Source organism: Plectropomus leopardus, chromosome 14, assembly GCF_026936395.1.
Source record: "Plectropomus leopardus strain MGB_pleo_1.0 chromosome 14, ASM2693639v1, whole genome shotgun sequence".
NCBI lineage: Eukaryota > Metazoa > Chordata > Actinopteri > Perciformes > Serranidae > Plectropomus > Plectropomus leopardus.
In genome coordinates, this window is record NC_142189.1 from 12,389,530 (window position 1) to 12,411,123 (window position 21,594).

At 40.5% G+C, this 21,594-nt stretch overlaps 1 protein-coding gene across 3 annotated transcripts in view; it reads left to right on the forward strand.

The window, feature by feature from the left end:
- Positions 1 to 21,594, forward strand: part of myo10l1 (myosin X, like 1) — a 62,598-nt gene that overhangs the window by 32,296 nt on the left and 8,708 nt on the right. The window contains exons 4-36 of one of the 3 annotated variants that reach the window (XM_088087853.1): positions 1,622 to 1,809; positions 3,211 to 3,345; positions 4,459 to 4,583; positions 4,732 to 4,745; positions 4,869 to 4,953; positions 5,211 to 5,317; positions 6,169 to 6,298; positions 6,386 to 6,504; positions 6,618 to 6,764; positions 6,861 to 6,961; positions 7,897 to 7,963; positions 8,144 to 8,236; positions 8,349 to 8,417; positions 8,519 to 8,601; positions 9,167 to 9,269; positions 10,149 to 10,229; positions 10,361 to 10,485; positions 10,628 to 10,757; positions 10,924 to 11,030; positions 11,789 to 12,080; positions 12,191 to 13,057; positions 13,212 to 13,335; positions 13,784 to 13,922; positions 16,405 to 16,509; positions 16,637 to 16,732; positions 16,833 to 16,926; positions 17,081 to 17,136; positions 18,154 to 18,296; positions 19,144 to 19,338; positions 19,477 to 19,634; positions 19,715 to 19,835; positions 21,153 to 21,301; positions 21,435 to 21,583. In XM_088087853.1, coding sequence (XP_087943979.1) covers positions 1,622 to 1,809; positions 3,211 to 3,345; positions 4,459 to 4,583; positions 4,732 to 4,745; positions 4,869 to 4,953; positions 5,211 to 5,317; positions 6,169 to 6,298; positions 6,386 to 6,504; positions 6,618 to 6,764; positions 6,861 to 6,961; positions 7,897 to 7,963; positions 8,144 to 8,236; positions 8,349 to 8,417; positions 8,519 to 8,601; positions 9,167 to 9,269; positions 10,149 to 10,229; positions 10,361 to 10,485; positions 10,628 to 10,757; positions 10,924 to 11,030; positions 11,789 to 12,080; positions 12,191 to 13,057; positions 13,212 to 13,335; positions 13,784 to 13,922; positions 16,405 to 16,509; positions 16,637 to 16,732; positions 16,833 to 16,926; positions 17,081 to 17,136; positions 18,154 to 18,296; positions 19,144 to 19,338; positions 19,477 to 19,634; positions 19,715 to 19,835; positions 21,153 to 21,301; positions 21,435 to 21,583 — 4,697 coding nt within the window. Of the gene's footprint in view, positions 1 to 1,621; positions 1,810 to 3,210; positions 3,346 to 4,458; positions 4,584 to 4,609; positions 4,746 to 4,868; positions 4,954 to 5,210; positions 5,318 to 6,168; positions 6,299 to 6,385; positions 6,505 to 6,617; positions 6,765 to 6,860; positions 6,962 to 7,896; positions 7,964 to 8,143; positions 8,237 to 8,348; positions 8,418 to 8,518; positions 8,602 to 9,166; positions 9,270 to 10,148; positions 10,230 to 10,360; positions 10,486 to 10,627; positions 10,758 to 10,923; positions 11,031 to 11,788; positions 12,081 to 12,190; positions 13,106 to 13,211; positions 13,336 to 13,783; positions 13,926 to 16,404; positions 16,510 to 16,636; positions 16,733 to 16,832; positions 16,927 to 17,080; positions 17,137 to 18,153; positions 18,297 to 19,143; positions 19,339 to 19,476; positions 19,635 to 19,714; positions 19,836 to 21,152; positions 21,302 to 21,434; positions 21,584 to 21,594 lie in introns of those variants that run through there. The other 2 variants (XM_088087852.1, XM_042500880.2) reach the window with 2 other exon arrangements.

The window sequence follows — 21,594 nt, forward strand, 5'->3', positions numbered from 1 at the left end:
AGGCACAGAGCTCCAGTCCAGCAGCAGTAGTCTCATGAAAAATCAAAAGATAGAGGGGCTGAGTGAATCAATACACTGTGCACAGCTCTACAATGAAATTAGATTTTATCCCTTTTTTATAGCCAAATTCTGCAGTGGGTTGCAGTAATTGGACAAAATTGCAAGGTCATGCAGAATTCTCATGGATTGGCTGTATTTAAAATCCTGCAGGGACTGACCGGCCTCCAACAGCTCATGGCAATTCAACATATCGAATCAGCCATAAATTAAGGTGTTAAGGGCCCACAAGGGCTGGCTAGAGTCGATGGTGCAGGACACACCACAAAAACTAGGGTGACAGATGCTCACCAATGGCCTAACCTTGACCAATGGTCAGTAGTTCAGAATTATAGTGCAAGTTTATTAATTGTCATTCCATCCATATCTGTAAGAACACAGTGGAGCGAAATAACATTTCTCTGGACTAGTATGCAAATTAAAACATAAATAAAGAGACATTTAAAAGACACTGAGCAGCAGTTAAAAAGAGACAAATGCAATAGATAATAAAGTGCAATACTTATTAAGTGCAACACAGTGCCTGATTTAAAAAGTTAAAATGTTGATTAATACTAAAAACGATACTGTGCAATTCCTACTAGACATAGAGGAGCCGCTACGCTATGCACGAGTCTTGTTTTTTGTGCATATATAGAGAAACCTGGATACAGTGTAGTCAAAAACTGACTCAAGAATCACACAGAAATGAACTGAAGTGATAATTTGTTCAAGCGTATCTGTCCATAATGAACAGAAGCATTAGCTGATGTCCATAAAAGTCCATTACCCACCTTGCCTTGGGGGTTTCATCTGACCCATGACTGCTGACAACATGAGAAAACAACATTCACTGTTTGTGGTCAAAAGATATTGAGATCAATTGAAACTGGTATGTTTTGATCACGTCCTTGGTGAGCTGAAGGTCTGAAATACTTCCAGAATACAGAACAATACCAGCCTCCCTGGGTGTGACCTAATCTAGATGATGAAATATTTTCCATATACGGATTTCCCTTAAGCTGATCAAAAGAATTTACCCCGCAGTGTGGGTCAGCTTTCTGTGTCACTGTGTGTCCATGTGTTTATGTGTGTGTCTGTGTGTGTGTGTGTGTGTCTGTGTGTGTGTGTGTGTGTATGTGTGTGTGCTTCAGCACAGTTTAATATACTGTGTGTGTAGTACACAAAAATGCACAGACAGGGTAATATGACACGATGGATGCTGACCTGAAGATTTTTTGTTTGTAGTGCAGAAAGCAAGGTGACTGTTGCTGCACAGAAATCCAGCCTCTCTCCTGCGTTATTCACTGATTCCTCCTCAGCTTTCTCATAAAAATCTGGTGATTTGTCGCTCGTCACCTCAGCTGTCAGACCTCTATCATAACGTGTTTCCTCATCCTACAGTCCAGATTAATATCAACACAGGGCTTCACATATTTGTACTGTATGTGTTCCTGAGAGCAAATGTGTCACTGCGTGGAGAAAAAAACAACAGAAGAAAAGAAGCAAATAAACCAAATAAAATAAAAGCTACTAATGACACAGAGACAGTACCTGAAATGTCACTGTTTTCAACTGTTTTCAGACTAATATCGGCAGCATCCTGGCAGCCGTCAACCCCTACAAGCAGATCTCAGGTCTGTACGACCCGGAGAGGGTGGAACAGTACTCCAAGCACCACATCGGGGAGCTCCCTCCGCACATCTTTGCCGTGGCCAACGAATGCTACCGCTGCATCTGGAAACGCCACGACAGTCAATGTGTCCTCATCAGGTGAGCTTTAAGAGGAGCTTATTGTGATCATTAAATATGCTGTAACTCTAATTAATGTTTTGTCCATCTATCAGTGTTTGTCCCTAACCCATTTGTGGCTTATGAGACAGTAGGCTACTGGGCACTAACATGCTAAATGCTCCGCCAACTCACAGACTTTGTGGCGGTTTGTGTCTCACTCGAGACATTTTATGTCTTTTTTGTTGTTTTGTGTCTCTCTGAAGTAATTTTATGTCTCTTTAAGTCAGTTTTGTGTTTTATTAAGGCAACTTTGTGTCTTTTTTGGTCATTTTGTATTCCTTGTTAGTCATTTTGTGTCTCTGGGGTAATTTCGTGTTTCTTTGAGACAGTTTTCTGTCTCTCTGAAGAAATGTTTTTCTCTTTGCAGCAATTTTGTGTGTCTCTTTAGGAAAAGTTCTGTCTCTTTGGGATAATTGGGGTTTTTTTTTGGTTGTTTTGTGTTATTTTCAAGTAATTCTGTGTCTTTTGGGGTCATTTTGCATCTCTTTGTGGTAATTTTGTACCTAATTGGGGTGATTTTGTGTCTGTTTGAGGTTAGATATGCCTCTTTATGTCCTTGTGATTGGAGGCCTGTGCCCGGTAGGCCTGTTCAGTAATCCACCTATGCCCAAGCCATCAATCCATCCTCCTTTTAAATCCTGTATCACAGGGGAATGCAGCCTATCCCAGTATGCATTAGATGTGATGGTATTTCCACTTTTAGAAAATCCAACAATTCCTACTGTCCTACTTACCCAGAGTTATGCATGCATTTTGTATGTCTCTGATTATCTGTATGATTTTTTTTTTTTCAGGGAGATCGATACCACCCTATGTCTGTAAATACAAAGCTACGGTCAGGGGACAGATATCTTAACTTGGCTTACAGACACTTTGTATGTTTTTAACAAAAAATTAATGTATTTATTGACAATGAAAAATAAAGTGAAGGCTGAAGGAAGTAGACTGGCAATTCCAAGTTTCAGACATATTGATTTCAGTGGGTGCTTAGGGAGAGACTGAGCTGAGATTAAGTTCAAAGAGTCAAGCTGAAATAACAAGTGATGAAGATCAGATGTAAAACTTAACTAGGAGATGAAATCAAGATCGGATCAGTCTTGGTGGTGAAGATGAATGAATGGCAACCCTCCATTTATAATAATACTTTTAAATAAAGCTGCTGCTGGCCTGCTTGGCTAATCTGTTGGTGGGGTCTTGCTTTCAATTACACTGACACTTTGTCTCACTTTGTATCTTCATTGAGATAGACTGAGAGTCAATGCAATATCTCTGAAGCTATCAAACCTCAGCATCAATTAAACATCCAGATATGGGAATGTCAGAGAAGGTCACAGCGTATTTAATTAAATTGTGTGTGTGTGTTTTGTGTGTGTCCTTCAGTGGCGAGTCAGGGGCAGGGAAGACGGAGAGCACCAAACTGTTGCTTCAGTTCCTGTCAGTGATGAGCCAAAACTCAGCCGGGACTTCTCCATCAGAGAAAAGTACACGAGTGGAGCAGGCCATCGTACAAAGCAGGTACAGAGGAGCAAAGTACAGTGTTCCTTTACTAATACTGCTAGAACTGTTTAAAGGATTTTTTGGACAAGTCAGAGTCAAGTCTGAAGTTATTCGAAAGACGTTCAGGTCAAGTTTTAATTTTTGTAATAGGACAATATAACTAACTTAAAAATATTCCAGGTCATGTCACAAGTTTTATGAAAGTTTCAAGTCTTAAAGGACCCGACTCATTAAGTCATATGTACTCAGAAGTCTTATAAGGTCTCTAAATGCTGACTAGGGCAGTAACTAACTATTATTTTCATTATCAGCTGACCTGCTGATTATTTTCTCTTGGCATTGATGAATCATTTGGTACAAAAAATGCCTTTCACAGTTTACAAGAGACATATTGTGAATTTTCTGCCCAAAAAACAGCTTAAAAGGAAACATATTCAGTGCTAAGTAATTTAGAGTGATATAAAAAAGAGATAAGCAGAAAATCTACATATTTGGGGTGCTGATAGCATTAAAAAATTGGCATCTTTTCTTAAAAAATGACTAAAACAATAAATTAAGTATTAAAAACAGTTGCTGATTAAATTTCTGTGGATCAAGAAATCAGTGAATGGACTCACTTTTGCACCTTTAATGCTAACCATTAAAATCCCATTTTGAAATGTAATATTGTTGTTTTTTTGACACTGGGATCAAATCTACTCTGTGCATGGTAGTAATAATTCAAAATTTAAGGTGTGTGAACCTGTGCAAGACGGTTTTATCTGTCTTTTATTGTTCTAGAAATGTAGCAAGTCGAAACCTAAGACTAGAAGGATTTTGTTTTCAAGTCTTGAGTCAAATCAAGCCTTTAGGGAACCAGTGAGCAAATCCAGACACTGTGTTAGAGCTAAGTAATCAGTGTTTGGACTGGGCACTAATGGATGTGTGTTATTATATTAATATGAAGCAGAGCACTGCTGAAAAGATCAAGTCAGTTTCCCATAGAGGAGTAAATATCTGCAAATAATGTTGCTTTTGGAGAAACACACAATAAATAGCATCTGCAGCACTTGGTGGATATACTATATCCTATACTGCATTCACAGATAAATAAAACCAAAATGCACTAACAGCAGTTTTCACTCTGTGCAGCCCCATCATGGAAGCGTTTGGTAATGCAAAGACTGTTTACAACAACAACTCCAGTCGCTTTGGGAAATTCATCCAACTTCACTTCTCCGAGGGCGGAAACATCCAGGGAGGCTGCGTCATTGACTGTATCCCTTTTATATATGTAAAAACATGTTAATTTGTTTTAAATGTACTAAGACATGCTTTTATTATTAAGCTATTATTTGAAATAAGGTATGCTATATTTGCGAAAAACTGTTTCCATTGTTGTTTCCTTGACTCACTACCTTTCAGATTTACTAGAAAAGGTAACCATGTCTGCAGCCGCCTCATATCAAGTTTAAAATACATTAGGAGTGATTTGTCAGTTCTGTACTGTGAATAATGATGAAATGTTTAATGTTGGCTTTCCTGGATTGATTTTGCTCTAGAACCGAGTGGTACGACAAAACCCCGGAGAACGAAACTACCACATCTTCTACGCTTTGCTGGCGGGCGCTAGCAAAGACCATAAAAGTAAGAAAAAGCATACACATGTTCAGATATTGTTTTGAAGGTTTGATGTGTCGGCCATAAAGAAACAGTATTCGCAATGCATTTATAACAAACGGGAAAATCTGGAGATACAAAGACATCAATATGTGCATGTTTGTGTAATTTCACTGCAACGTTTCCAGACTGACTCCACACACACTACACAGTTAAGTGCAGTTAAGTGCCTTAATGTGGATCTCTCCCAGTATCACCCTGACATTATATATCTCTTCTATCAGGCCTATACTTCCTGGAGGACCCTCCCGAATCTTTCCACTACCTCAGCCAATCAGGATGTCTGAAGGACAAGAGCCTGAACGACAAAGAGCTGTATAACAGTGTTATGGTCAGTTTGACTGCTTCACTCTGTTTGTCTTTTCTCATGTCCTGTCTTTGTCAATATTTAAGTTTTCAAACATTTCCCGGGGACAAAAGCTGATGTGGAAGAAGAAATGATCAAACTAAAAAGGATCCATTACTGTCAGTTATCTTTGTAATCTAAAGTGATTTTCTAGGATGAAACGAGCCACACTAAACAACAGCTGTCTATGCAAGTTCTTAACCTCAACAAGCTTTTTACCTCCAGTAAAAAGCTTGTTCTTCGTTTTGTTATTCCATTTGTCTGTATGATATGAACAGACTCCCATTGAATTCAAAAAGGCATCTTGGAAGACAAAACTTTTAATTTGGATCACAATGTGGTTGTTATTTAACCGTAATTACAAAACTAACAGACATAGGCCACGTTCAAACTGCAGGTTTAAGTGGCCCAAATCTGATTTTATTGCTCATTTATGGCTCCAATCTGTTATTTCACAATAGTGCAAACAGCACGAATCACAAGTAATCTGATCTTTTCAGCTTTGCTTTTGGCATCTTTCATATGTGGACCTATACAGATCTGACTTAATCGAATGCAACCTAGCATTACATGAAGTACAACTGATAGAAATTATCTCCCTTAAATGTCCCTAAATATACACCCTTTCCTAGATTTATAAGTGTCGTCTTTGGAGTTTTTTTTCTTGTAAATAAGCAGAAAATTTTGTAAAGTCCAAAAAACACCATTTATCAAACCTCTGTGAGTCGTGCTTTGATGCTGAATCAGCGGCCATAGTGGCTGAGATAGAAGTGTTAAAAACACTTCTGCTTTTGGTAGCACCTAATCTCTTTCCTTGTGATTTTTTCTGTGTGTAGGAGGCGCTGAAGGTGTTGCAGTTCACAGAGGAGGAGATCAGAGACATGTTTAAGCTGCTGTCGGGAGTCTTACAGCTGGGAAACATCGAGTTCATGACTGCAGGAGGAGCCCAGATCACCACCAAGCAAGGTTGGTGCACGGCTGAAGCAAGTTAGGGAAAGTAAAAGTTGAGAAGTTGTGTTGCAGAAGTGAAATACATTTTTGCTCATCTTTCAGTGGTCACTAATGCCAGCGAGCTGCTGGGGCTGGACGCCTTCCAGCTGTCTGAAGTCCTGACTCAGCGCTCCATAATCCTCAGAGGAGAGGAAATCTGCTCTCCACTCACTATAGAGCAGGTCAGCAGGCATACACATATATATCCACACATTTATTCTCCATCTCTCTATCGATCTCTGGCTCTTCCCGACACACTCACGCTCCCCCTCGGGTTTCTGTCTCATACCTACAGGCCGTGGATTCCCGGGACTCTGTTGCCATGGCGTTATACTCGCAGTGTTTCTCCTGGATCATCCTCAAGATCAATCAGAAGATCAAGGGGAAGGAAAACTTTAAATCAATTGGCATCCTCGACATCTTTGGCTTTGAGAACTTTGAGGTCAGAACTTTGAGTTGTTTTGCTCGAAGCGGTTTTCTGTGTACCACTTATCCACATGCGTGCAGATCTGTACACGAGACGTGTCTTTGCTTCCAGGTGAATCGGTTCGAGCAGTTTAACATCAACTACGCCAACGAGAAGCTTCAGGAGTACTTCAACAAGCATATCTTTTCTCTGGAGCAGCTCGAGTACAACAGGTAACATACATTTTATCCATCTACAAACCCCTGCTACAAACTAAAAGCTGCTTTTTAAATCTCCCATGTTATGTTGCACACATAACACGCCATCAAAACGTCACACCCATCCTGCCCATGGTCCCATCTTCCCGGCCGTTATGTGTGTACAGACATCGTTTCTGCGCTGATACTACCTCCTGTGACAGCTTAAAGGCGAAACCACTCTGTCCCCTTTCCACGATCGGACATTATTTACAGAACGAAGAGGCGGCATAATGGCGCAATTTTTTTATTTATTTTTTTGTTGATCTATCTCTTATTTGTTTGTTTTTTAACGTATCTTTGCTTTATCCCCTGATGTGATGTCATCTTCCTTTATGCTATCATACATTATTTTTATTGTCTTTTGTTGCAATTATATTTTCTAATACTGTACTCATTTAGCACAAACTGCCTTTCGAGATCTGCCTGTTTTATGACTTTTATTCCTTTAATTTGCTTTATTCTTGTTGACTTTTTTTATACGCATTTTATTCTTGCCTCTTTGTTTGACCTTCCTCTGTTTGTTGATGTTTATTTTATTATTCTCTGAGTTCCTGCCTTTGTTTTGTCCGTCAAAGCACTTTGTAAACAACTGTTTTTTTAAAGGTGCTATATAAATAAAGTTATTATTATTATTATTATTATTATTATTATTATTATTATTAGTAGTAGTAGTAGTAGTATTACAACAAAAAGATGCAAAACAACCATAAAGTCTGTGTGTGTCACTCCTATGTAAGAGAGGTGGTGGGGCCCTTGGCATGTCTGTGCCCAGGGGCCCACTGTCTCATAATCTGCCCATGTTTAGTTGAACAAAGTTGCAAAACTGTGTCCTTTATGCTATTTTCTGTTAAGCTGAGAAATGTCTAAAGTTAGTGCCATGTATGAATGTTTTGGTTGACTCTCCACAGGGAAGGTGTCCAGTGGGACGCCATAGACTGGATGGACAATGCAGAGTGCCTCGACCTGATAGAGAAGGTAGGAAATTGTCGTGACTTTTAATACAAAAAGTTCAGTTTTCGTCAATCAGCTTTGGGTGGAAATGAGTTAAAATAGTGGCTGTTGGCTGCTTCAGACGCTCTCTAGAAACTAATGTAATTGATGTCTTAGAAAGTGGTGCTGATGCGAGAACATGATGTTTTTTTTTCTGTCTCTTAGAAACTGGGTTTGCTGGCACTTGTGAATGAAGAAAGTCGATTCCCCAAAGGAACTGACTTCACTCTGTTGGAGAAGTTGCACAGCCGACACTCTGTGAGTTATTTACACACACACACACACACACACACACACACACACTGCTGTGCTGGTATTAAATGCCCCATTATGTTTCATTTTTTTTGCACTTCTTTCCTGTTTTCTGCAGACAAACCCTTACTACGTTAAGCCCAGACTTGCTGAGTATCAGTTTGGTATCAAACATTATGCCGGGGAGGTGAGTAACGCACTAACTGAGCTGCTTCATGTTAACAGACTGCATTTGTTACTGTGTGAAGTCTGAGATTTATTAATAATGAATGTGTGTGTCTTTGTCAGGTCCTGTATGATGTTAGAGGGATCCTGGAGAAGAACAGAGACACGTTCAGAGACGACATCCTCAACATGCTCAAGGACAGCAGGCAGGACTTTCACTTACATTAAACTGATAGTTTACTGGGACTGTAATAAGTCCTGAGATTGTTTTGAGTAATCAGTTCAGTTATTGAAGTTGATTTCTTTTTACATTTTTGATCTGATATAAATATTTGATGTCAATTTGTTCTTCAATGACTAGCATTAAGCTGTCATTGGGTAAAAAGCTAGAATCCAAAAATTGTCAAATGCCAACCTTTTAGTGATAAAAGTAAAAAAGTGTTTCTGATGGGCTTAGAGAACAAAGTGGCAAGAATCAAATAAGTTTTTACCTTCAACCTATATAATTTGAGTTATATAAAGGGTAGAGTAACAGTGTTTTGCTAAGGTCTGTGACGTGTCAGAATTTGTGAACGCTAACCCGTAAAACTGTGGCTCACAGATTTCAGTGTAAAAACAGGTGAAACTTCTATGAAAATGTCTACATTATCCATCTTTAGCTCATTTCTGTGCCTGATTTTTTACTTTCTAAAGTTGATCATCCTTAGTATTTCCACTGAAAAACTTATGATATGCAGATCTGTAATCCGTCATATTTCTGTTGCCTCTCAGGCTGGACTTCATCTACGACTTATTTGAGAAGGTCGGCAGCAGGAATAATGAGGAGAAGATGGGAACAGCCAGACGCAAACCCACCGTGAGCTCCCAGTTCAGGGTAAGTGATGCAAGTAGTTTAGGATTATTAGATACCTAACCAATGTATAATCATAATAACATAATATATAATCAGCAGTACGAATGATATCCCTACTGATGGCGTAATTATGTAAAGCTTCATAGGTTAGGTTTAGGGAGAGAAACATGGTGAAAACATACCTTTAAAGAACTCAAAGTTCACTATGTTTGACATGGTACATGAACACCGGTCACCCTGGGGGAGAGTCCTGTGTCTGTTTGACCAATCCACCACCTCAACCTGCCTCTTTACGAAGACTTTACTATATACTATACTACGTCCTTCTTTACTCACGTCAGCACACTGGTCCCCTGATGGCAGTCTCCATGAGTATGTGGGTGATATACAAATTCTGCTGGATTACTTTTCATAGGTACAAGTACAAACAGTGCATGAGAACAGCCTGACCCAACATAACAACCAGCACATAATGAAGAGTCTAGAGCTAAGCACCGCAGGGAGCTGAGGGTATAGTTATGCTTAGTCTTAAAAATGTCAGAAATTAGCCTTAGATGACATGTTAAAATGTTCTTTTTTAGTTTAACACACAGTCCAAAATACAAATATCACTTAACAGTGACATAAAAAAGAGAAGGAGCACAAATCCTGAATTTTAAATTGAAAACAGTAAATATTAGCATTGTTCGTTGATATATTAAATGATTAAATGATCTGTTGCTCAGCTAAGAGATTCAACGACTAGCCTCAGCCCCACGAAGATTTAAGTGCTAAAAATGAGCTCTTTGAACAGACTATTTTTCAAGGGCTTTCCTCTCTTACATGTAATGTTCACTGAGGGACTTATTATGGTAATTTTGTTTAATGCCATATGAAATAAATTTCTTTCCATCACCTCAGGACTCCCTTCATGCTCTCATGGCCACTCTGAGCGTGTCCAACCCTTTCTTCATCCGCTGCATTAAGCCCAACATGAAAAAGGTCAGTCTGCTTCTGTCTCACACCTCTTCTAAGTTCCTAAATTCAAATGAATGTTGTCTCAGAGCCTGATTGACAATCACGCCATGAAGTTTCAGTTTCATGTTGAAAAATTTTTCTTATTTTATTCGTAGAATCCAAATGTGTTTGACCCAGAGGTCGTCCTGAACCAGCTGAGATATTCTGGGATGTTGGAGACTGTGAAGATCCGTCGGGCCGGGTTCCCGGTCCGCAGAACCTTCAAAGATTTCTCCTCTAGGTAATAATCTCTGAATCTACTTTTATCTTATCTTTCATCTTGTGTGTGTTTGTGTGCGTGTCTCTGAATTTTCACCCCTTTCTGCTGAGATCTCTCTTTTGTTTTGTCCCTCACAACTTGTCCTGTCTTTTCTGCTTGCCAGGTATAAAATCATTATGAAAGAGAAATCATCAGCAGCAGCAGCAGCAGCAGGAGACGATAAGAAGAAAAGTACAGACCTTCTCACCAAATATGACAAGACCAAGAAAGAGTGGCAGCTGGGCAAGACCAAGGTACGATTTGAAAGTTTTTGGCAACACCCCTTACTGATTCTAGATAGCTGTCATGACTGAAATTTTGAAACAACTTGCAACAATGCACGTTTGATCCATCATTCAATAGGTTTTCTCTACATTATATTCAATGTCTTTCCTGCTAACCTTCACCTTTGTTCTGCAGGTGTTTATGAAAGAGTCTCTGGAGCAGCGTTTGGAGAAAGACAGGGATGAAGTCCGAAGTCAGGCTGCCATGATAATTCGAGCCCATCTGCTAACTTTCTCTGCCAAGTAAGAGCATCCTAGTAGAATCTAACACTTTTTTTGTGAGCCAGGACTCACTGTCTTATCTCCACAAGGTGTAAGCCTGCGTGTGAGTGTGTGTATCCATCTATATGCAGCTAAAGCTGCAAACTATTGAGTCAGCGTAATATTTTGTGCGCACATTTAGTCTGTGCATTAGTCCTGCTGCTCAAGGACCTATCAGGATTGCAAAGATTTGTACTTGTTTGAACCTGTTTTATTCCATCATGAACTTTTCGATAGTGGCCGCAAGTTTTGTGGAAATCAAATCAGCCAAAACCTACATGAATTATCATCAATTGCAGGTCACATTGTCACCTTTGTCATGACTAAAAGACTGAAGCATCTGCAGATTAATTCCACAACCGATCTGTTATGATCCACCAAAGTTAGGCAGGATACAAGATGACAAGAGTCAACATATTTTGTTATCTTTGCCGTTATCTTGACTATAAGGAAGCCTGGAGGGACAACTTCACCAGATGCTGTTGCGACCCGGTTTTCCAAAGATTTATGTCTTTGTTTGAGTTGTTAAAAATAAATTCAACCTTGCAATAATATCAGATCTATATTGAGGATTGAGGAAAACTCAATCTGCTCTGTGCAACAGGTCCATCAAAAATACTTCTGACACGCACTGTGCCACATCTGCTGGTGTTAAAAGAACCGTCTAGAGTGGCCTGGAGGAGATCTTTCTACTGGGTGCACTTCTTCTAGTTTTATATCTGTTCCCATTTTGTCCACAGGAAGCACTTCAAGCGTGTCCGCACCAGTGTCGTCACTCTCCAGAAAAACCTCAGAAGACACATCCAACGCCAGCGGTTCGTGAAGCAACGCAAGGCAGTGCTGGTGCTGCAGAGACACCGGCGAGGCCAGGTGGCACGTACTCGAGTCCGAAAGCTCAGAGAGGAGAAGAAGAAGAGGGAGGAAGAAAAGAAGAAGAAAGAGGAGGAGGAGAAGAAGATGGCAGGCGAAGGGAAGCAAGAGGGAGTCAGTGAAGGAGCGCCGAAGAAGGAAGATGACAGTGCTGCTGCTTCAGTACGTTTTTTTCTCTAACTCTAAAAAACTTGATATCACATCTTCTCCTGATGATTTAAAGAATAAAGCAAACGTTCAATATGCTCCTTCTCTTCTCTCCTCTCATATAGAACGAGGCCCGGCAGATGGAGGAGATCCTCCAGTTGGAGCGAGAGATCGAGCGCCTGCAGAAAAAGAGAGAGGACGAGGTGTCCCAGCTGTGCGAGTCCTCCAAACAGGAGCTGCAGCTGCGCCGGGACGCCGAGCTGAAACGGATGAAGAAGGAGGCGTCCCGCAAAGCCACGGAGCTCATCGACCTCCTGAATTTCGGAGGCGTGGACCCCTCACTGGGAGCAGTCGCAGCCAAGCCTGCTGCAGAAGCGAAAGCTCCAAAAGCTGCCAGCAGAGGTGCGTCCAAGGAAGAGGAGGTGGACGAAGGGTTTCATGCTGAGGAGGAGTGCATCCCGCTCCCAGACTTCCCTCCTCCTGCTGAGACCGATGCGATTGATCAGGACATATTTGCTCACCTCCCACCTCCCCCGCCTGCTTTTGCAGAGGGGACAGTCCCTCCTGCACCTCCTCCGCCACCTCCTCTCCCCACAGATGGTGCACCTGTTGCTGGAATTCCTCCCCCTCCTCCTCTACCTCCACCTGGAGATGGCTCCGCTGGCCCTCCACCACCTCCTCCTCCTCCTCCTCCACCACCACCACCTCCCCCAGGAGACGGGGAGAAAAAAGATGGAGCCAAGCCAGACCAGGAGAGGAAGGTGAGCATGGTGGACAGCCTGGTGGACGGGGAGGAGCCCATCTACAGCATGCCGGCAGACACCGAGTCAGATTACGACCAAGAGGATGAGGAGGGGTCCGTCACTGCAGGAGACGACAGCTCCGTATCAGGGAGCAACCGAGGGAGCGCTGCAGTGACGGATGACGAGCACCCGCGGAAGTCGACCTGCACGAACGCCAGCATCGAGTCCTACAGAGGCAGCTCTGACTCTGTGAGGACACACACTCACACGCATCCTCACACGCGTGCACGCAGATATGTATGAGCAGCTACGCAGCGAAAATTTAAAAATCATGATGTAATGACCTGAATTTGCATGCATTTGTTATTATATACAAAATTAATTGTTACTATTGATGTTGCAGTATGCAGACAGTGACGATGAACACGATGGAATGATGGACACTGATGAAGAAGTGACTAATGGCAGAGTGACTTTGCTGAACGGGAATGGACCGCCATATTTCCACGGCTACCTCTACATGAAGGGTGAGTAAAAAAAAATCTGTGTTTAATAAGGATGCACCAGTGTTTAAAATGACAATTTGCCAATAACCCATACAAGGGCTGTACGATATGACGAAATGACAATAAAAATAACATACCTTAATTAACTTTATAACAGGTTTTTATAAAACTTTATAAAAAGGAGCTACTTTATTTGTAACTGTAGTTCATTTTTGCTGTGCAAAATTGATATCACACACTCATGCACGCATGCACACACACACACAACACTGCCATCAGTATATGTAATATTGTTTGCTGATGGGTCGACAGTCAACAAGGCGGATATCGTCTAATTGTGATTTTCGACCTTTAATTTGGTGGATCCCTTGTTTTAAAACTTTTTTCCGGTCTCATTTTTAAGTTAAAGCCTCTCCACCTTTTGAATTTTATTTTCATTACATTAATTCTTTATTCTCTGCTCCCTCAGCTGGTCTGATGATCCCATGGAGGAGACGTTGGTGTGTGCTGAAGGATGAAACCTTCATGTGGTTTCGCTCCAAACAAGAGTCTCTAAAGTCTGGCTGGCTCTACAAGAAGGGAGGAGGCCTGTCCACTCTCTCCCGCAGGTTGTTGTAGTTGTTACTGAGTGCAGCCTGCATGCTACTTAAACCACAAACTCTTTTTAAAGTGCTGTCCAGTACAGATCTGATGTGAATAATTAGCGTGTGCATGACCATCTGTGTTGCATGAGGTGTCCTAGTCATATTTAGTGTACTTCTAACCCAATGCTTTGAGGCCTGTGTAGTGCTGGAGGACTTCAGTGTCCCTCTCAAAGTGGTGCTCTGTGACTTTACTGAGATTTTACCTCTCAAATCCAGGTTAATAATCTACATCAACAAGGTGAAAAGCTGAAGATCTGATATACAGCCAGCTCATCATAACTGACTATGTTTGGTGTTTGCTTTAGTTTGATTCTGTCACAGCCAACACATAACACACTGCTGAAATATTAAAGGACAAAATCAAAACAAACTCAATTCAACATGGGACCTGGACATGCAGAGACAACATATGGTATGCTTAAAAGAAGGCTCACAAAGCTATAACACCAATTAGGCATTAAGTTAGTCCTCCAGGAAAAGAACAATAGTTTGATATTACACCGTGACTAAAATTTAGCCTTAGACTTAGAGATGGAGAAGCCTTTTCTAAAACACCAATCCAGTTTTTATGGTATGAAGAAAATATGAAGGTGCTGAACACAGTAAAGACACTTTGTGTGTGTAATAAGACATAAAAACACACAGCTTATTGTGAAAATTAAAGCACGTGGAGACATAAACAACCACCCACCAAGGTATACAGGCCTATACCTTCTCAACCCCCCCTCCACCAAACAAATGGAGACTGTCCTACCTCACATCACCTGCAGCAGTCCTGCAGTCATCAGTGTCCAAGCGGATAATAATGTCCACAGCTTCCAACGCGGAAAAGATTTGTCAATTTACGAGGTACACAGAAGATTTAGTGTCATTTTTGAAAAACCTGCACCTGCTCCACCTCAGCTCCACTGATGTAGACAGGGGTGCGTGTCTTTGCCTCCTTCTTTATAAAATCACCTCCTTGGTTTTACTGATGTTGAGCAGCTGTTGTTCACTGTGCACCTCTCTGCACGATTGTTGATTTCCTCCCAGGATGAACTCTCATCGTTGTTTGTAATACGGCCGATGATGGTGGTGTCCTCCGCATACTTCACAATAGATTTCTCCTGATGTCTGGGAGTGCAGTCACGGGTGTAGCCGCACACTGCTCCAATATTTTGCGTAATTTTCCTGCAGCGCACGTTTCTTTCTCAGCTTCCGTCGTCGTTCTTGTCGCCGTTTTTGCAAATTACTTTAAAAAGCTTCCGCCAGGTGAGAACTCTGCAGGTTAAAGAAGAGCCAATCAGATTCAACGAAAACGCGGATCAGTCCAAGGTGGGAGGGGCCGCTCGTATCCCCCCTCTTTATTGACAGATGTAGATCGGTCCAGTCTGCTGGACAGCTTCTCTTTCTTGTGAGACGGCCACAAATACTTTTTAATTTTTGCTTTAAATTTTTTTTTATTCTTTTCCTTTCTTTCTTGTACAAAAACAATGTACATGTGCATATTGTCAGAGAGAGGTAAGAAAACTAAAACATGTATAAACAGACAAATGATGCCAGGGATAAGAAATATGCGATTACAAAACCAGACTAGGATATAAATTTAACCCTTTGAAACCTGACCAAATTGCTTTGATTTCTTTCAAAATCATGGGTAGAAGGCAATTAGCGAAATTCAAGAGAAAATTAGTTTAAAAACAAAAAAACATGGCAAACAAGACTTGGAAAAAACGTTTTGGAAAAAATATGATCTTATAACATAATTTTAAATATGTAATTATCATAACTGTTTTTTTCCCAGATATTTTCCTTAGCTTTAAAAAACTGGGGTTTTTTTAAATTATAAATCAACAAATTTTTTTTGCAATTTGTAGAACATTTCTTACCAAGTTGCTTCATGCCCTTTTTTCCATGTTTTTGAAAAAAATGCTGCATTTTACCCAGGTTTCAAAAGGTTAAATGACAATACCAAAGGATGTAGACATATTTACCGTCTTGATAGCCTTTTTGCTCTGGAAGGGGAGATTGTTCTAATGTATTGTTTGGTTTCATGCTCAAACATTAAAACGGGCCTAGCCATGCTAAATATGGATTTGTGTATATGGAATTTTGCTGAAAGAATAATCAGATTCATAATATAATGTTCTGAGATTTTAATGTTACCTTTTCACAGAGGTTCTGGGAGTTAACATTACAGATGTGCAATATTTTATTTAGTAAAGAAAGAACTTGAGCACTACTACTCTACCGTCAAAAAGATAATCCAGAACCCTACATTAAAAACGCTTTTGAAATGACACAGTACAACAGATGCTATCTATATACAGAAGCTAAGTTAAATTGTATTTAAGACATAAAGACAGATGCCAGTACATGCATGTATCACTGATAGAGTCACATAAAGCTTGACAGTCTAGAATGGATTGTTCTGGCTGTTGTTTTCATTGTGTTTCTTCTTCCTCAGAAACTGGAAGATGCGCTGGTTTGTGCTGAGAGACAGCAAGCTGATGTACTACGAGAACGACAGTGAGGAGAAGCTGAAGGGAACCATCGACATCCGAGCTGCCAAGTAAGATTTCCATAAAACTTTAATGTAAAAACACAAATACAAAACACAGTCCCCTTATTCACTGTTTCTCTGTTTTCTAGACATCTGCTGCCTGTTTCAGACATGTGTACTTTCTGTGTTTTCACAGGGAAATAGTGAACAATCATGAAAAGGAGAACGCTCTGAACATTGTGACAGACGAGAGGACCTATCAGGTGTTTGCTGAGTCTCCAGAGGATGCAAGGTGAGGCGGAGACTTGAGTGATTTTGTTAATAACTGCAACAATTTACTGAGTAGATTCATATATTCTAACGTGTGACGATGCCTCTGTGTTTCTGTGCAGCGGGTGGTTTAATGTGCTCAGTAAGGTGCGTGTGTGCACTCCTGAGCAGCTGCTGGAGATGTCCCACGAACAGGCCAACCCAAAGAACGCCGTGGTCAGTTTGTTAAACACAACACCAATAACTTTCCTCTTTGTGGCTTTAACTGTACAATGTGCAATTTTACTTTAATTTTTTACTTTATTTGCTAACATGTCACTGTGGACCCCATTGATTCATAAATTCATAATTTAAATTCTTCATCCTTCAGGGAACTCTGGACGTGGGGCTGATTGACTCCGTTTGTGCTTCAGATAACCCGGATCGGTAAGTTGGATCAGTCACCAAAAATGAAGCAAATGCTGATTCACTTTGTCAATGATCTTTTTTTTTGTTCATGTTTTTCATATTGGTGTAAATTTAAAGCAGGACAGAAAATGAACCCTGCAGAGATAAATATTTTTGTTAAAAAGTAAGATCCTTTTTGTTTAAATCACTTAATTTATGTAGCAACTCTCATACACACATGCAGCCCAAAGTACGTCACAAGGCAAAACTGAAATAATACAGACACAATAAAAGGATAACACAAACAGCTATACCTAAAGTTTTGCAATATTAGAAAATAATGATAAGAGAATAAAATATTTTAAAAAGCAAAAGAAACAAAAAAACAAAAAAAAGGAGATAATTAACCAGAAACAGCCCTGAAATCCCCATTGACAATCCCACCAGGCTCTATTCAAATAAACAGTAATTTTAGCAAGAATACAGTCAGCGTATTTTCACATCAAACTGGGTGAATTAAGGTTTTTTTTTCAACGTAACCAGAGTTGGTAATTGTTGGAACAGTGAAAAGACGAAATAAGATGGTTTTTGTGAGTTTTATTTATTTTTCTTCTTTCACTGAAGTGTGTTTTACAATGATGAAATCCTTTTTTTTTTTTTTTTTAAATGGAGTCTGGGGGATTTGCATGAGCGATTACAGGGCTGTTCCATATTAAATAAAAGGATCTTACTCTTGAACAAAATAGGTATACAGAATATCTGTAGGGATCCTTTCCATAATGCTGTTAGACATTCAGAATAACAATCTGAGCCTGTCACTGGCAAAAACAAGTGTTTTTAGTGTAAATTGACGGTGCACAACCTCTGAAAGTGGTTACATTACAGTGTGTTTTGCAGCAGCTGCCAGTTGCAGCTCTCTCGTTTAAAATTGTCTCCATCAGTCATTGAGACACAAAAACATGGGAAAACAGTCCAAGCTGAAAAATATTCAAGTTACCTTTTAAGTGTCTGAAGGTGGATTTTATATTTTAAAAGCCTATTGTTTGACCTTTGCAGGCCAAACTCTTTTGTCATCATTACGGCCAACCGCGTGATCCACTGCAACAGCGACACACCGGAGGAGATGCATCACTGGATCAGTCTGCTGCAGAAACCCAAAGGGGACGCCAGGATAGACGGCCAGGAGTTCCTTGTCAGAGGTGAGAACCCATTTCACCACTTTTTAAAGAAAATGTGTATTTATTATAAGCCATGTAACACAGGGTCTGGGATAGATGGTGATAATTAGTGTTTTAAATTTTGTATCGAGGCCTTAGAAGAGACGAGACATATGTTTACGGTATATATAGCACACTTAAAATTTGAAACAAGTTCAGCAACATTAGGTAAAATATGTGTAATATCATAAATAATTCACTAGTCACTAGTCACATGTAACAAGTTACAGCAATTAAATTACAAAATAAATTGTAATCTAATCAGTTACAGTTGATGAGAAAAATATGTAATTAAATCACTTACTGATCAAAATGTTGGTGATTAAAAAGGGGCTACACATGAAAATAATCTTTTCAGTAAAATTATTATATGCTGAATAAAACATTCATTCTGTTGCTTTACATCTTTTTGCCGGGATGCTTTTTTGGCACAAATTTCAGCTTTATTGCCGTGTTTAAGCCATATATTTAAAAAGTCATCAAATGTAATAAGTTACATGGCACTGATGAATAAATACATTTTTAACAGGTTAACTAGTCGTCTGTAGCCTATTACATTTTGAAAATAACCTTCCCAATACTGATTAGAAATGTGACATTGTTTATACAAGATTCTTCAGACGCTATTTTCATGCTCTCAAGTATTTAAGAGCTCATGTTATGACAGAGTTTGGCTGAAAATGTCTAAATATTAGATTTCGTTTTGTACAAATAGGCTTGAGGATAAATGATGATATTGAGTAATCGTTCATCCCTGCAGTTCCTGTACAAATCTATTAAATTCTTCCTCTACTTTCCCTCCCCGCTCTCCTGCCGTGTCGTCTTTCAGGCTGGCTGCAAAAAGAGATGAAGACGAATGCTAAGAGCACCTCCCTGAAGCTGAAGAAGCGCTGGTTTGTTTTGACCCACAACTCCCTGGATTACTACAAGAGCTCGGAGCGAAACTCCTCCAAGATGGGAACTCTGGTCCTTAACTCCCTCTGCTCCGTCATTCAGCCGGATGAACGCGTGCACCGGGAGACAGGTGAGGGAGGAGAAGTGAACGGAGAAGGCAGAAAGGGCAGCTTTAATCCAGGATTAAACGCAGGAGGTTTGAGACTGCGTGTTAAGAGATAATTCTGGTTTGACATGTGAGTAGTAATGTATTTTACTTTTTTAACAGGTTACTGGAACATCATCGTGTACGGGAGGAAGCATTCCTACCGTCTCTACACTAAGATGCTGAACGAGGCCATGAGGTGGACGGCAGCCATACAGGGAGTCATCGACAGCAAGACCCCGATAGAGACCCCGACTCTGCAGCTCATCAGAGACATCAAGGTACACACCTGTGAAGTAAGCAGATTAAAAGTCATCAACACACTCATTCCTAAACTGAATTTGAGCTTTTTGTGTCTCAGGAGAACAGCGTGAACCCAGACATCGTGGAGCAGATGTACAGGAGGAACCCCATCCTCAGATACACACAGCATCCTCTGCACTCCCCTCTACTGCCGCTCCCTTACGGAGAGGTCACCAGCCGTGAGTAAACTCGCTCCTCTAAGCATTTCTCTGTTTGTGCATCCAAGATTTGTCCCTTGCACCTGAGATGTGAGTGAACGAGGTAGGGAAGAGTAACGAGAGAAGAGGAGTTGAGGCGACAGGCTTTTTAAAAAATCAGTGTTTCAGAGGCGTCATTTTAAAGCGATGTCAATTTAATGTGACTTGTGACAACTGCATAATCAGCCTTTTGTGTTGTTAAAGAATACCGCTGTAACATCTCTTTCAGATGAGCATATGACAGCTCTTTTATTTTATGTTCATTTAATCTAAATCAAGCTTGCATATTGAAGCCGTGTGTCATGCCTCCTATATTTCACAGGTGCTGAAAAGACTTATACACCTGTGTATCTTCATTCATAATTCCCCTAGAAAGCCTCCTCTATCCTCTGATTTAGGAATTGACACAGTCTTTAAGAATGTGTGATGAGATCCAGGTCACAGGCAGGAGGACTGAGGAGAGAGGAGATTGGGAGGCACAAAATAGAGAAATGAGAAGAGTCCTCTAATTTAGCAAGCTAAAACCCCCAAAACAACCTTCCTTCCTCGTATTCTCCTTTTGCCTTGACAATTTTGTGCTTTAGAAGCCTCCATATATAATACTGCCCTCTGCAGGTCAAACCAAAGCTTTCACTTAAAGGGATAGCTCACCCAAAAATGAAAATTCACTCATTATCTCACTATCTCAGTTGGGTGAAGTTTTATAGTTCACAAAACACTGCCAGAGGGCAAAGGCGTTGCACTCATCTCTCAAACAGTTGAAGCAAATGATGACCGGGAGTCAAATGTTTAAAAACAAATGCATAATAAAACCACAAAAGTCTCCATACTGCTTATCTAAAGTTATCCAAGTATCCTGAAGCCCCGAGGTGCCATGATGTTTTAAAAAGAGGTCACTCCTGCCATGTTTTTTGGCCTATAGCTCCTATCTGCACACAGTGTTTACATGCAACCTGGAAGCCTCTCTCTCTCACTCTCTCTCACACACACACACACACACACACACACAAGGACTTCTGGAATTAGCAGTAAGCAACAAGTCCTTTTGTCAGATATTATATAATATTCATAATATTAATTTTTGGGTGAATTATCCCTTTAAATCATAGCATTAAATGACTTTAGCACAAAGATCATGAACACTTCGCAAATTTCCATGATTTAAATATCACCATAATCTTGTATGTCATTTCTGCTGCTGGTATTGCTGCCATCTCTGGTATTATCAATATGCGACATGTTGTTTTTCCTCCTCTTTAGCTTCACCTCACCTTTTTCCCTCCATCCTTGTCTGTGTAGTACAAAGGCAGCAGGGCTATGCCAGTCTGCAGGATGAGGCGGTGCGAGTTTTCAACTCACTGCAGGAGATGGAGACGTTGGCAGACACAGTGCCCATCATCCAGGGCATCCTGCAGACCTGCCAGGACCTGCGCCCTCTCAGGGATGAGGTACTTTTTAAATTTTATTCTAGATCACAACTGAAAACACGTAAAAACAGAAAAAAATGTAAAAACGAAAACTTCAAACGTTGATTAAAACTATGGATTTCTCAAATTTGCTCTCCATATTTCTGTTTTTTAGGTATATTGTCAGGTGATCAAGCAGACCAATCATGTGCCTCAGCCTAACAGCCCAGCCAATCGTGCACACTGGCACCTGCTCACCTGCATGAGCTGCACCTTCCTGCCCAGTCGAGCCATTCTCAGATACCTCCGCTTCCACCTCAAGAGGTGTGTGCATT